General features: G+C 39.5%; 1 protein-coding gene across 3 annotated transcripts; it reads right to left on the reverse strand.

Annotated features, from left to right (window-relative positions):
- Positions 1–301: 301 nt before the first annotated feature.
- On the reverse strand, positions 302–6,104 carry lpar2a (lysophosphatidic acid receptor 2a). 3 transcript variants are annotated; one of them, XR_009522921.1, is made up of 4 exons: positions 5,864–6,104; positions 4,505–5,266; positions 3,095–3,988; positions 302–3,006 (listed from the first exon to the last, which is right to left on the reverse strand). XR_009522921.1 is itself a non-coding variant. In XM_060036883.1 (4 exons), the coding sequence occupies exons 2-4, from the start codon at positions 5,262–5,264 to the stop codon at positions 2,960–2,962; spliced, it is 1,089 nt and encodes a 362-aa protein (XP_059892866.1). In that variant the 5' UTR covers positions 5,265–5,266; positions 5,864–6,104; the 3' UTR covers positions 302–2,959. The 3 variants fall into 3 exon arrangements, 2 of the variants coding, with proteins under 2 accessions (XP_059892866.1, XP_059892856.1); XM_060036883.1 differs by having other exon boundaries at positions 3,707–3,988; XM_060036873.1 differs by having other exon boundaries at positions 3,720–3,988; positions 5,864–6,103.
- Between the last annotated feature and the right edge of the window lie 6,979 nt (positions 6,105–13,083).

A 13,083-nucleotide genomic window follows, 5' to 3' on the forward strand; every position in this document is an offset into this window, starting at 1 on the left:
GTGGTGAGGGGGCACCCTCACCCTTTGTGTGTTGTGGGGCTTCTTAGATGGGACGTTCCCATGCGCTCTGTCAAAGCGGTTTATTTGATTGTAGTCTATTTTCTAATGCTTTTCTTTCTTTGTCGTTATTTTCTTCCCACAACCACAAAAAACTCAACCCGGCTGCGACCAAATAAAACTAGGTCTGGCTTCTCCAGGGAGCGCGGCGAGAGGTTGGACACAGTGGGTGTGGAGGGGGGTGCGGGGGAAAGTAACCTCTTTGTCGGGACAAATGTAACATGAATTTAGAAATGTGACCGTCTTCCATGCATGTAGGATTTTTTCTTTTCTTTTTTTTTTTTTAGGTGTGTTTATTATCGTTTTCATTTAATCTTCAAGTTTGTAGCTTCACTTTTTATTAACAAAAAAGAAAAAAAAGAAAGGGTTTAATGTTATCAGACAGACCAAAAAAGGAGTGTGCCGTTCCTTGGACACTCCTCAGTGAGACCGGCTTTGGCCTTGCTGTAATTCTAAACCATTCACACGACGGGGGTACTTGGGTAAGCAGCCCATAACGGGGGAACTCCTACTCACTTGAAAAACCATGTGCGTTCACTGGCCCAAGGCAACACACCACTTCCTATCGTACCGAAACCAAAAAAAAAAAAAAAAAGCCTCCACAATAGACGATGCTATGATGAAACTCTTGCTCGCGTCGGTGGGCAGACACCTTTTTATTTCCTTTTTGTTTTGAGGAGAGGAGGGATTTATTTTTCTTTCAAACTGTCTCTGTTGCCTCCACGGTAGGGCTCGGTCTTACCATCTATGCGGCATCGTATCACACCCGTGAATTTGATTGTATCCTGTACAGTCGATCACCCGCTTTTTGATTCGGAATGTTCTGTTTGTGTTCGTCTTACGACTACAAGAATAACGTACCAATGTTTGTCTTTTTTTCTTTATTTTTACTGATCTTTGGTTTTTGATTTGGCCGGTTGGCAAGGGCTTTCTCTCCTCGGTCACCAAAACAGGCAGCACTGGGTGTACAATAACTCTCGTCAGGGGTGAAAGACGCACCGGACAAATGCAAGTGTTTTTGTTTATAGGTTGTTTTCTTTTGCGGGGGAAGGTTGGAATTCACATCCTGTGAACGTTTGTCTTTTTCTTTATGTACAACAGATAAGCGAAGCGCAAAGGATTTTGATAGTAAGATAAGGCCTTATGGATACCGAAATGTAAAAATACACAAGACTTGTGGCAAAGTTACAGAAAATAAACTTGAGCTCCTAAGCCTCGAGAGTAATAATCTGATTTAAAAGTACCCGTTTACTGTTACTATGTACATTTCATATGACTTTATCTTACGAATAATGTTACCACAACACCAAAACTAGCGTATACCCCTTTTTTCTACCAGTTGTAATGGATGTCACTGTACAGTTTGTGGAATGTTTTTTCCTTTATTTTTTTTTTTATAAACCTTTGGGATGTTTTGATTGGGTGAAGCCTGTGGTGGTTTGGCCTTTATTGTGATGCAGGGGCCACAATTACGCTGGTATTTCTCTTAAGTATCATAATTTGAGTCTTTGTTACATACCTGGATGCTGTTGTAGGGTTTTACAGGTATAAAGGTAATCTGGTGCTGTGGAAAAACTAGATTCCTACAGGTGTTGGTTGTGTCGAACTTGATTGAAGATGACACTAATTGGTTTATCCTAGAGAAACCTTTTGTTACTACAGTTTAGAGTGAATGCAAAAGTTTACAAGTTCCTTAAGTATACTTGCCAATGTTGTGGTTCTGACAAAACACCATAGTGAGCGTTGAAAGGTACATAGTATACATGTCACGGTTTGGACCACACTAGGCAATAGTTTATTTACAATGTTCAGGCCGAGATCTTTCGGAGCCTAGCAGTTTAGGCTAATAGGCTAATGGACTGGGCCTCATAAGCATAGCCACCACCGTGCTAACCAGCAAGCAAATCCAAAGGACTCTGACCGAACACCTAACCAGAAGCTGGGATGGGAGACTAAATCTGGTTCCGCTTTAGCGACAATACTTCCACAGCACCAGAGAAGTTCTTTAACCCGTTTTGGCGGACTTTGTTTTTAATTAGTATATTTTCTATCTCTCCCGCTTACTCACTTCCCCTTGTATTTAGCCCTCTCTACCTCTTGTCTTTCCATTTCTCTTGTATATAATCCCCAGTTTTCAGACCTGCGAGTCTGTATGAACTCCTTTTATACCTCAACTTTAGAATTGTTCTAGAACGAGTGAAACAAAAGGAATATGATAAAAATTGTAGTGTTCTTATTAGAAAACTAATAAAACAATTTAGTGTGGTTTTCAGTCGTTGTCCTTTTGAGTGTTTCCATTGAATTATTGCAAATGCGTTCATAATCAAAAAGGTAATCATGAAACAAAACGGTTAGCACCAATGGCTTATATTAAAAAGGAGAATAAATCATCGAACCCCCTTCAGGAGTGGTCATGTCAGGTTTTCCTCTGAATCTCCGGGCTCTTTCAGCAATGAAAAAACAGTTTTGTACCTGCTTGGTAGGGTTGAGTGGCTGTTAATGCCGAGTAATAGGACTTTGCTCTTTAATTGTCCTTTGGCTGTTAAGCACAACACGAGTGTTTAATATTAATTGGGAAATAAAGTTATGTCTGAATTGGTATTTCGACATCGCATGATGGCCCGACACCCATTAAACAAAACAGTGCTAAAAATAATTAAAGTAAGATTAGATACATATCCATTACCCTCATATGCATTTTTAATAAGTTACTCATAAAATAACATTCATGGCAGACGCCGTACATCAGTACGAGTCATGTCCAAAAGACTCATAACCCAGCGTGGTTCGATATAAAAGTTTAACCACAAGGTTTAAAAGTAATTGGTCTCTCAAAAGTCAGTCCGTTTACTGTGGGATCTGTAATTCGGGCTTCTCCAGAAGCTGGCAGTGATCCTCCGCTTTAGAAGGCTCCAAGACCCGGTCGTCCAACTTTTCGACTGACACGACCTCGGAAAAAAAAAAAAAACTTAAATCAACATCACCGCGGACTAGAGCAAAATCGGGAGGAGTTGGCAATGAAATACACAGGACACACCGTTTAAACTAGGGGCACCATTTTTTCTTGCAATTAGAGCTTTGTCATGACTCCCATCTACGTGTGCTGCCCTGTTAGTTACTGTTGAGTAAGCCTGGAATTGGAAGCATTTCATTATCTCCCGTTGCTTGTTGAGAATAGTCCTGCTCATCCCACGCATGGTTCAGGGCTGGAGGCCTGATTTAAAAATTCCAGGGAATCTATGGAACATTAACCATGGTCCCTCTGTCTGCTTTGATAGCCCAATCATTGAATTCGGGAGGATTGTATTCCGAGAGAACTAGATTAAGGGAAGGAAGGAATTGAGGAGGGGGAGGAATGCACCGGTGCCAGGCAAGTCAAAACACGACAGTTCCCGGTCTCTGGAGCCTTAAGAAACCCGACGGTGGACGTAATGAGTAGCCCAGTGACTCACCCACAAAGGCAGAGAGGAGTAACGTTTATAGCTTGCTTTTATGATTTCGGAGGAAAATAAAAGAGATAATTTCCTGAACGATCCCCTGTTCAAAAGGTGAAATAATAACGGAACTGTTCAAGCAAACTAAGACTAAAGGAAAGCAAGCATTTATTTTCAGGTGGCGAATTCAAAACGTATGGAGGATTATATCATACTATTCGAGGCTACCTCTAGCTGCGGTGCGCAGTACTGGACAGCAGGGGGCGCCACCGCCATCGCGGTGCAGGCGCGGCCGTCCCGTCGGCCGCAAAGAATCCACTTGAAGGTGCTTCGCATCTCCTCGTCGCGAAGGGAGTAGATGATGGGATTGACCAGAGAGTTGCACTCAGCGATAACTAGGCAGTACTTTTCATAGGCGTGGGCATGGCTGTCCTTTCCCAGCAGCCCTTCCAGCAATAGGGTCAATAGCCCGGGGGTCCAGCAGATTACAAAGGCCACTAAGAGAGACGGACACACATGCAAGCATTTATGTCAATGGACACAGCCAGCAATAATATGAGTCCAGGACATTTTTAGAGGATTCAATTAGGGAGGCTTGTAATAATATGATTTGGAAGTTATTCGAATACAGTTCAATTAAATTCTCAAAGCCATATGTCTGCATCTGACACACACGGCGAGTGGTAAAACAGGTATTGGTCAACCAAGCAGGAAATGTACGCCATCGGTCTGTGGACGGCGCTTACAACACACGCACACACGCGTTTACATCAACATGTCTGACTTTAAAGCTTCAGAGAAAAATAACATGAGGAAGCCGAGTGTGGTGTGGACACACACACACACACACACACACACACACACACACACACACACACACACACACACACACACACACACACACACACACACACACACACACACACACACACACACACACACACACACACACACACACACACACACACACACACACCACTACCCATCTCAAACATCACTACCCATCTCCTCACCCAGGACCATGGCGATGGTCTTCATCAGATTCACCACCATGCGCTGGCCCTGCGCCGCGTCGGATGTGTGGCGCGAGACGCCGCGGCTCTGGCGCCGAACGTACACGAAGATGCGCCCGTACACCGCCGCCATGACCCCGAAGGCCAGCAGGTTGAACGCCGCCCAGAACACCAGGAAGCGGCGGCTGTATAGCGGCGCGATGGTGGAGCAGCTGGCCAGGTCGCACTCGCAGTTCCACAGCATGGAGGGCACCAGGCCCATGGCGCCCGCCGCCGCCCAGATGCACACGATGAGCAGCACAACGCGCCGCTTGCTCATGCGGCTGTGCAGCTGCATGGCCACCACCGTCTGGTGCCGCTCCACCGCAACCGCCAGCAGGTTGGCCACCGAGGCCGTGAGGCTAATGTCCACCAGCGCGCTGCGCAGGAACCACTTCTCCTTGCTGAGAAGCGCGGTCCAAGGGCCCGTGTTGAGCATGAGGTTGGCGTAGGCCACACCCGCAAACAGGTCGGCAGCTGCCATGTTGGCCAGCAGGTAGTAGATGGGGAAGTGGAAGCGGCGGTTGATGAATATTGCCACCATAACCATGAGGTTGGAGAGGACCACGACCAGGCACACGCTGAGGCCCAGGCCGATCACCAGGTGGTCGCGCTGCGTCCACGACTTGCTGATCCGCTTGTCCACCAGCTTGTAGAAGAAGGCCACGTCGTGGCTGTAGTCGCAGGCGTTCCAGGCGCCGCTGTTTTCGGTGACCTGCATGACTAACAAACCAACAATGTAAAACACTTTTCTTTTAAGGGGGAATTTTATATTTCCGTCTGCCAGCATTCCTGCAGGCTAAGGAATAACAATAAGAGATAAAACCCTCCTGTATGATTGTGTATGTATGATTGTATTGTGTTAATACAATCATACATACAATCATAATCATTTGAGGCCTTCAATTCAGCTTAATTTCTGGTTGTATTAGTCATACGTAGGTAAACATTTACAAATACAGAGAACACTTGCAGATACGCCAGTTTCTCGGGCTAGGTAAACACAGGTCATCGGTGGTGTGTTGCAAGAGAAGAACAGGTCAGCACTGAACAAAGCACTAGTCACAACAGCACCACTAGCCATATATGAATAATTCGTTCTGCTGCATCTAGTTTTTGTAATCACATGATATTTATCATATTTTAGAGATGCCTCGAGGCAATTATGGTCAATATAAATAAAACGTAATTAGTAACGTAATACTTACAGCAGTAACAAGCACCATTCCAACCCATCTCAGAATTGCAATTCAATTTACAATCAAGTAGGCCAACATTAAATGCCAGCATGTCAATTATGTTAAAGCAAACTTTACTTACCTCGGAGTCGGCTAGTCCATCCTCAAAATAACCTCAGGTTGATGCCTTTCTTTTGGAATTAATTTACACAACCTCAATACACAAGTATAATCCATTCAAATTCTGAAAGTGAAAGCCGGACAAGTAGATGTTGTATTCAAATGTAGGCGTATTTGGGCTACAATGTTCCACTTGGTTCGGACTTTTGCGCCTCTCCTCTGAATCAGCCTCATTCAACTCAGCTGGCCTGGGACGATATGTAAACTACTTCAAGGAAGGGGCGGAGTTAAGGTCGCCCGTCCAGCGGGTCGAGTAGGAGTCGGACGTGATTGGGTGTATTCGTATCACGGGCGGTCTTCAGGATCAGATCACACCCTGCTTACTACGTGGTTGGAGTTTGTTTGTGTTGCATTCATGTGGGTAAAGAACTTCGATAAAATATTTGGTTATGTATCCGTTTAGCTGATTACTAAATGTAGGGTAATAGGACAGTAGGGTGACCAAATGTGGTACACAATGTGACGATAGGACAGGGACGCGGGAAGTCAGTCCGAGGGGGGGGTGCTGAGAGAGTCTATATAATGACGTCATAATAAATGCTGCGCAACATCCATTGTTTACAGAGACGAGATGACGGGTGACGTCACATCAGGGATCCGCTCTGATAAACACTCTACTGGTGTGTAAAAACAGTTCTGCCAACTAGCCACTGTTATTCACAAACGTTAGCAAGTAAACAATGTGGAAATTAGAGTCAACTCGGCTGATACTGTGCTGAATTTCCCACACTAACAACATGCCGACAAGCTGTTGCGGTCCGGGATTATACACAGCGTTATGACAAGGATTCAGGAGGTTATTTCTAAAGGTTTAAAAGGAAAGTGAAAATAATAGAAAGCCTTCATTTTCATCCAGAGTTACGAGTTGTCTGGTATGAGGAAAGTGACGGTTTCTCCGTCAAGTGAACCGCCCGTGTTTGCTCTTTTTTTGCCAACCAGTTTACATGCGGGATTCCAGAATCAAAACGATAACATTCAACGTGTCTATTTTGTGACCAGTTTTAGAATGTTCACTACAACAGATGTTGAACACCAACATGCTTATGTAAAATCAGCATAGTACCGATAATATGATAAATATCATAAAAAGGGTGGATGTCAATAATTTAATGAAAAATCATGTTGTATGATAAAACTATGCAAAAAAAAAAAAGAATTGATTTATTCAGAAAACTTTCTCACTTGCAGTTACAGCCAGGGGCCGCTGCAGCACCTATATGCACCCCCACTTCCCGCGTCCCTGGGTAACACTGTTGTTTATTATTGGTCGTCATGAAAAAAACCATATGGGGTAACACTGTTGTTTTTTATTGGTAGTCATGAAAAAAAACATAAGGGGTAACACTGTTGTTTTTTATTGGTCGTCATGAAAAAAAACATAAGGGGTAACACTTGTTTTTTATTGGTCGTCATGAAAAATACAAAAGGGAATACACTGTCGATATTTATCAAATAAAACATAGGGGGCAAAACTGTTGTTTTTCTTTGGTCGTCATGAAAAAAAACACAAAGGGTAACACTGTCGTTTTTATCAAATGAAACATTCGGGGTAACAGTGTCGTTTTTTATCGGTCGTCATGAAAAAAAACATATGGGGCAACACTGTTGTTTTTTATTGGTCGTCATGAAAAAAAACATAAGGGGTAACTGTTGTTTTTTATTGGTCGTCATGAAAAAAAACATAAGGGGTAACACTGTCGTTTTTTATTGGTCGTCATGAAAAATACAAAAGGGGTAACTCTGTCGATCTTTATCAAATAAAACATAGGGGGTAACACTGTCGTTTTTATCAAATGAAACATGAGGGGTGACATTGTCGTTTTTCTTTGGTAGTCACGAAAAAAACCATAAGGGGTAACACTGTTCCTTTTTTTATTGGTCGTCATGAAAAAAAACATAAGGGGTAACACTGTTGTTTTTTATTGGTCGTCATGAATAAAAACATAAGGGGTAACACTGTTCCTTTTTTTATTGGTCGTCATGAAAAAAAACATAAGGGGTAAGACTGCTGTTTTTTATTGGTCGTCATGAAAGAAAACATAAGGGGAGACACTGTTGTTTTTTATTGCTCGTCATGAAAAAAAACATAAGGGGTAACACTGTTGTTTTTTATTGGTCGTCATGACAAAAAACATAATGGGTAACACTGTTGTTTTTTATTGGTCGTCATGAAGAAAAACATAAGGGGTAACACTGTTGTTTTTTATTGGTTGTCATGAAAAAAAACATAAGGGGTAACACTGTCGTTTTTTATTGGTCGTCATGAAAAAAAACATAAGGGGTAACACTGTTGTTTTTTATTGGTCGTCATGAAAAATACAATAGGGGTAACACTGTCGATATTTATCAAATAAAACATAGGGGGCAAAACTGTTGTTTTTCTTTGGTCGTCATGAAAAAAAACACAAGGGGTAACACTCGTTTTTATCAAATGAAACATTAGGGGTAACAATGTTGTTTTTTATCGGTCGTCATGAAAAAAAACATAAGGGGTAACACTGTTGTTTTTTATTGGTCGTCATGAAAAAAAACATAAGGGGTAACACTTGTTTTTTATTGGTCGTCATGAAAAATACAAAAGGGAATACACTGTCGATATTTATCAAATAAAACATAGGGGGCAAAACTGTTGTTTTTCTTTGGTCGTCATGAAAAAAAACACAAAGGGTAACACTGTCGTTTTTATCAAATGAAACATTCGGGGTAACAGTGTCGTTTTTTATCGGTCGTCATGAAAAAAAACATGGGGTAACACTGTTGTTTTTTATTGGTCGTCATGAAAAAAAACATAAGGGGTAACTGTTGTTTTTTATTGGTCGTCATGAAAAAAAACATAAGGGGTAACACTGTCGTTTTTTATTGGTCGTCATGAAAAATACAAAAGGGGTAACTCTGTCGATCTTTATCAAATAAAACATAGGGGGTAACACTGTCGTTTTTATCAAATGAAACATGAGGGGTGACATTGTCGTTTTTCTTTGGTAGTCACGAAAAAAACCATAAGGGGTAACACTGTTCCTTTTTTTATTGGTCGTCATGAAAAAAAACATAAGGGGTAACACTGTTGTTTTTTATTGGTCGTCATGAATAAAAACATAAGGGGTAACACTGTTCCTTTTTTTATTGGTCGTCATGAAAAAAAACATAAGGGGTAAGACTGCTGTTTTTTATTGGTCGTCATGAAAGAAAACATAAGGGGAGACACTGTTGTTTTTTATTGCTCGTCATGAAAAAAAACATAAGGGGTAACACTGTTGTTTTTTATTGGTCGTCATGACAAAAAACATAATGGGTAACACTGTTGTTTTTTATTGGTCGTCATGAAGAAAAACATAAGGGGTAACACTGTTGTTTTTTATTGGTTGTCATGAAAAAAAACATAAGGGGTAACACTGTCGTTTTTTATTGGTCGTCATGAAAAAAAACATAAGGGGTAACACTGTTGTTTTTTATTGGTCGTCATGAAAAATACAAAAGGGGTAACACTGTCGATATTTATCAAATAAAACATAGGGGGCAAAACTGTTGTTTTTCTTTGGTCGTCATGAAAAAAAACACAAGGGGTAACACTCGTTTTTATCAAATGAAACATTAGGGGTAACAATGTTGTTTTTTATCGGTCGTCATGAAAAAAAACATAAGGGGTAACACTGTTGTTTTTTATTGGTCGTCATGAAAAAAAACATAAGGGGTAACACTTGTTTTTTATTGGTCGTCATGAAAAATACAAAAGGGAATACACTGTCGATATTTATCAAATAAAACATAGGGGGCAAAACTGTTGTTTTTCTTTGGTCGTCATGAAAAAAAACACAAAGGGTAACACTGTCGTTTTTATCAAATGAAACATTCGGGGTAACAGTGTCGTTTTTTATCGGTCGTCATGAAAAAAAACATATGGGGTAACACTGTTGTTTTTTATTGGTCGTCATGAAAAAAAACATAAGGGGTAACTGTTGTTTTTTATTGGTCGTCATGAAAAAAAACATAAGGGGTAACACTGTCGTTTTTTATTGGTCGTCATGAAAAAAAACACAAGGGGTAACACTCGTTTTTATCAAATGAAACATTAGGGGTAACAATGTTGTTTTTTATCGGTCGTTATGAAAAAAAACATAAGGGGTAACACTGTTGTTTTTTATTGGTCGTCATGAAAAAAAACATAAGGGGTAACACTTGTTTTTTATTGGTCGTCATGAAAAATACAAAAGGGAATACACTGTCGATATTTATCAAATAAAACATAGGGGGCAAAACTGTTGTTTTTCTTTGGTCGTCATGAAAAAAAACACAAAGGGTAACACTGTCGTTTTTATCAAATGAAACATTCGGGGTAACAGTGTCGTTTTTTATCGGTCGTCATGAAAAAAAACATATGGGGCAACACTGTTGTTTTTTATTGGTCGTCATGAAAAAAAACATAAGGGGGAACTGTTGTTTTTTATTGGTCGTCATGAAAAAAAACATAAGGGGTAACACTGTCGTTTTTTATTGGTCGTCATGAAAAATACAAAAGGGGTAACTCTGTCGATCTTTATCAAATAAAACATAGGGGGTAACACTGTCGTTTTTATCAAATGAAACATGAGGGGTGACATTGTCGTTTTTCTTTGGTAGTCACGAAAAAAACCATAAGGGGTAACACTGTTCCTTTTTTTATTGGTCGTCATGAAAAAAAACATAAGGGGTAACACTGTTGTTTTTTATTGGTCGTCATGAATAAAAACATAAGGGGTAACACTGTTCCTTTTTTTATTGGTCGTCATGAAAAAAAACATAAGGGGTAAGACTGCTGTTTTTTATTGGTCGTCATGAAAGAAAACATAAGGGGAGACACTGTTGTTTTTTATTGCTCGTCATGAAAAAAAACATAAGGGGTAACACTGTTGTTTTTTATTGGTCGTCATGACAAAAAACATAATGGGTAACACTGTTGTTTTTTATTGGTCGTCATGAAGAAAAACATAAGGGGTAACACTGTTGTTTTTTATTGGTTGTCATGAAAAAAAACATAAGGGGTAACACTGTCGTTTTTTATTGGTCGTCATGAAAAAAAACATAAGGGGTAACACTGTTGTTTTTTATTGGTCGTCATGAAAAATACAAAAGGGGTAACACTGTCGATATTTATCAAATAAAACATAGGGGGCAAAACTGTTGTTTTTCTTTGGTCGTCATGAAAAAAAACACAAGGGGTAACACTCGTTTTTATCAAATGAAACATTAGGGGTAACAATGTTGTTTTTTATCGGTCGTCATGAAAAAAAACATAAGGGGTAACACTGTTGTTTTTTATTGGTCGTCATGAAAAAAAACATAAGGGGTAACACTTGTTTTTTATTGGTCGTCATGAAAAATACAAAAGGGAATACACTGTCGATATTTATCAAATAAAACATAGGGGGCAAAACTGTTGTTTTTCTTTGGTCGTCATGAAAAAAAACACAAAGGGTAACACTGTCGTTTTTATCAAATGAAACATTCGGGGTAACAGTGTCGTTTTTTATCGGTCGTCATGAAAAAAAACATATGGGGTAACACTGTTGTTTTTTATTGGTCGTCATGAAAAAAAACATAAGGGGTAACTGTTGTTTTTTATTGGTCGTCATGAAAAAAAACATAAGGGGTAACACTGTCGTTTTTTATTGGTCGTCATGAAAAATACAAAAGGGGTAACTCTGTCGATCTTTATCAAATAAAACATAGGGGGTAACACTGTCGTTTTTATCAAATGAAACATGAGGGGTGACATTGTCGTTTTTCTTTGGTAGTCACGAAAAAAACCATAAGGGGTAACACTGTTCCTTTTTTTATTGGTCGTCATGAAAAAAAACATAAGGGGTAACACTGTTGTTTTTTATTGGTCGTCATGAATAAAAACATAAGGGGTAACACTGTTCCTTTTTTTATTGGTCGTCATGAAAAAAAACATAAGGGGTAAGACTGCTGTTTTTTATTGGTCGTCATGAAAGAAAACATAAGGGGAGACACTGTTGTTTTTTATTGCTCGTCATGAAAAAAAACATAAGGGGTAACACTGTTGTTTTTTATTGGTCGTCATGACAAAAAACATAATGGGTAACACTGTTGTTTTTTATTGGTCGTCATGAAGAAAAACATAAGGGGTAACACTGTTGTTTTTTATTGGTTGTCATGAAAAAAAACATAAGGGGTAACACTGTCGTTTTTTATTGGTCGTCATGAAAAAAAACATAAGGGGTAACACTGTTGTTTTTTATTGGTCGTCATGAAAAATACAAAAGGGGTAACACTGTCGATATTTATCAAATAAAACATAGGGGGCAAAACTGTTGTTTTTCTTTGGTCGTCATGAAAAAAAACACAAGGGGTAACACTCGTTTTTATCAAATGAAACATTAGGGGTAACAATGTTGTTTTTTATCGGTCGTCATGAAAAAAAACATAAGGGGTAACACTGTTGTTTTTTATTGGTCGTCATGAAAAAAAACATAAGGGGTAACACTTGTTTTTTATTGGTCGTCATGAAAAATACAAAAGGGAATACACTGTCGATATTTATCAAATAAAACATAGGGGGCAAAACTGTTGTTTTTCTTTGGTCGTCATGAAAAAAAACACAAAGGGTAACACTGTCGTTTTTATCAAATGAAACATTCGGGGTAACAGTGTCGTTTTTTATCGGTCGTCATGAAAAAAAACATATGGGGTAACACTGTTGTTTTTTATTGGTCGTCATGAAAAAAAACATAAGGGGTAACTGTTGTTTTTTATTGGTCGTCATGAAAAAAAACATAAGGGGTAACACTGTCGTTTTTTATTGGTCGTCATGAAAAATACAAAAGGGGTAACTCTGTCGATCTTTATCAAATAAAACATAGGGGGTAACACTGTCGTTTTTATCAAATGAAACATGAGGGGTGACATTGTCGTTTTTCTTTGGTAGTCACGAAAAAAACCATAAGGGGTAACACTGTTCCTTTTTTTATTGGTCGTCATGAAAAAAAACATAAGGGGTAACACTGTTGTTTTTTATTGGTCGTCATGAATAAAAACATAAGGGGTAACACTGTTCCTTTTTTTATTGGTCGTCATGAAAAAAAACATAAGGGGTAAGACTGCTGTTTTTTATTGGTCGTCATGAAAGAAAACATAAGGGGAGACACTGTTGTTTTTTATTGCTCGTCATGAAAAAAAACATAA

This window comes from Gadus macrocephalus, chromosome 2 (assembly GCF_031168955.1).
Source record: "Gadus macrocephalus chromosome 2, ASM3116895v1".
NCBI lineage: Eukaryota > Metazoa > Chordata > Actinopteri > Gadiformes > Gadidae > Gadus > Gadus macrocephalus.

Bases quoted from the DNA above. Each gene is read 5' to 3' on its own strand.
- lpar2a (XM_060036873.1), bottom strand. From the start codon at position 5,264: ATGCAGGTCACCGAAAACAGCGGCGCCTGGAACGCCTGCGACTACAGC. The intron at 3,989-4,504 runs GTGAGGAGATGG...CGTCTCTCTTAG, and splicing joins GACCATCGCCATGGTCCTGG to TGGCCTTTGTAATCTGCTGG. The intron at 3,007-3,719 runs GTAGCCTCGAAT...TTTTTTTCCGAG, and splicing joins ACTGCGCACCGCAGCTAGAG to GTCGTGTCAGTCGAAAAGTT.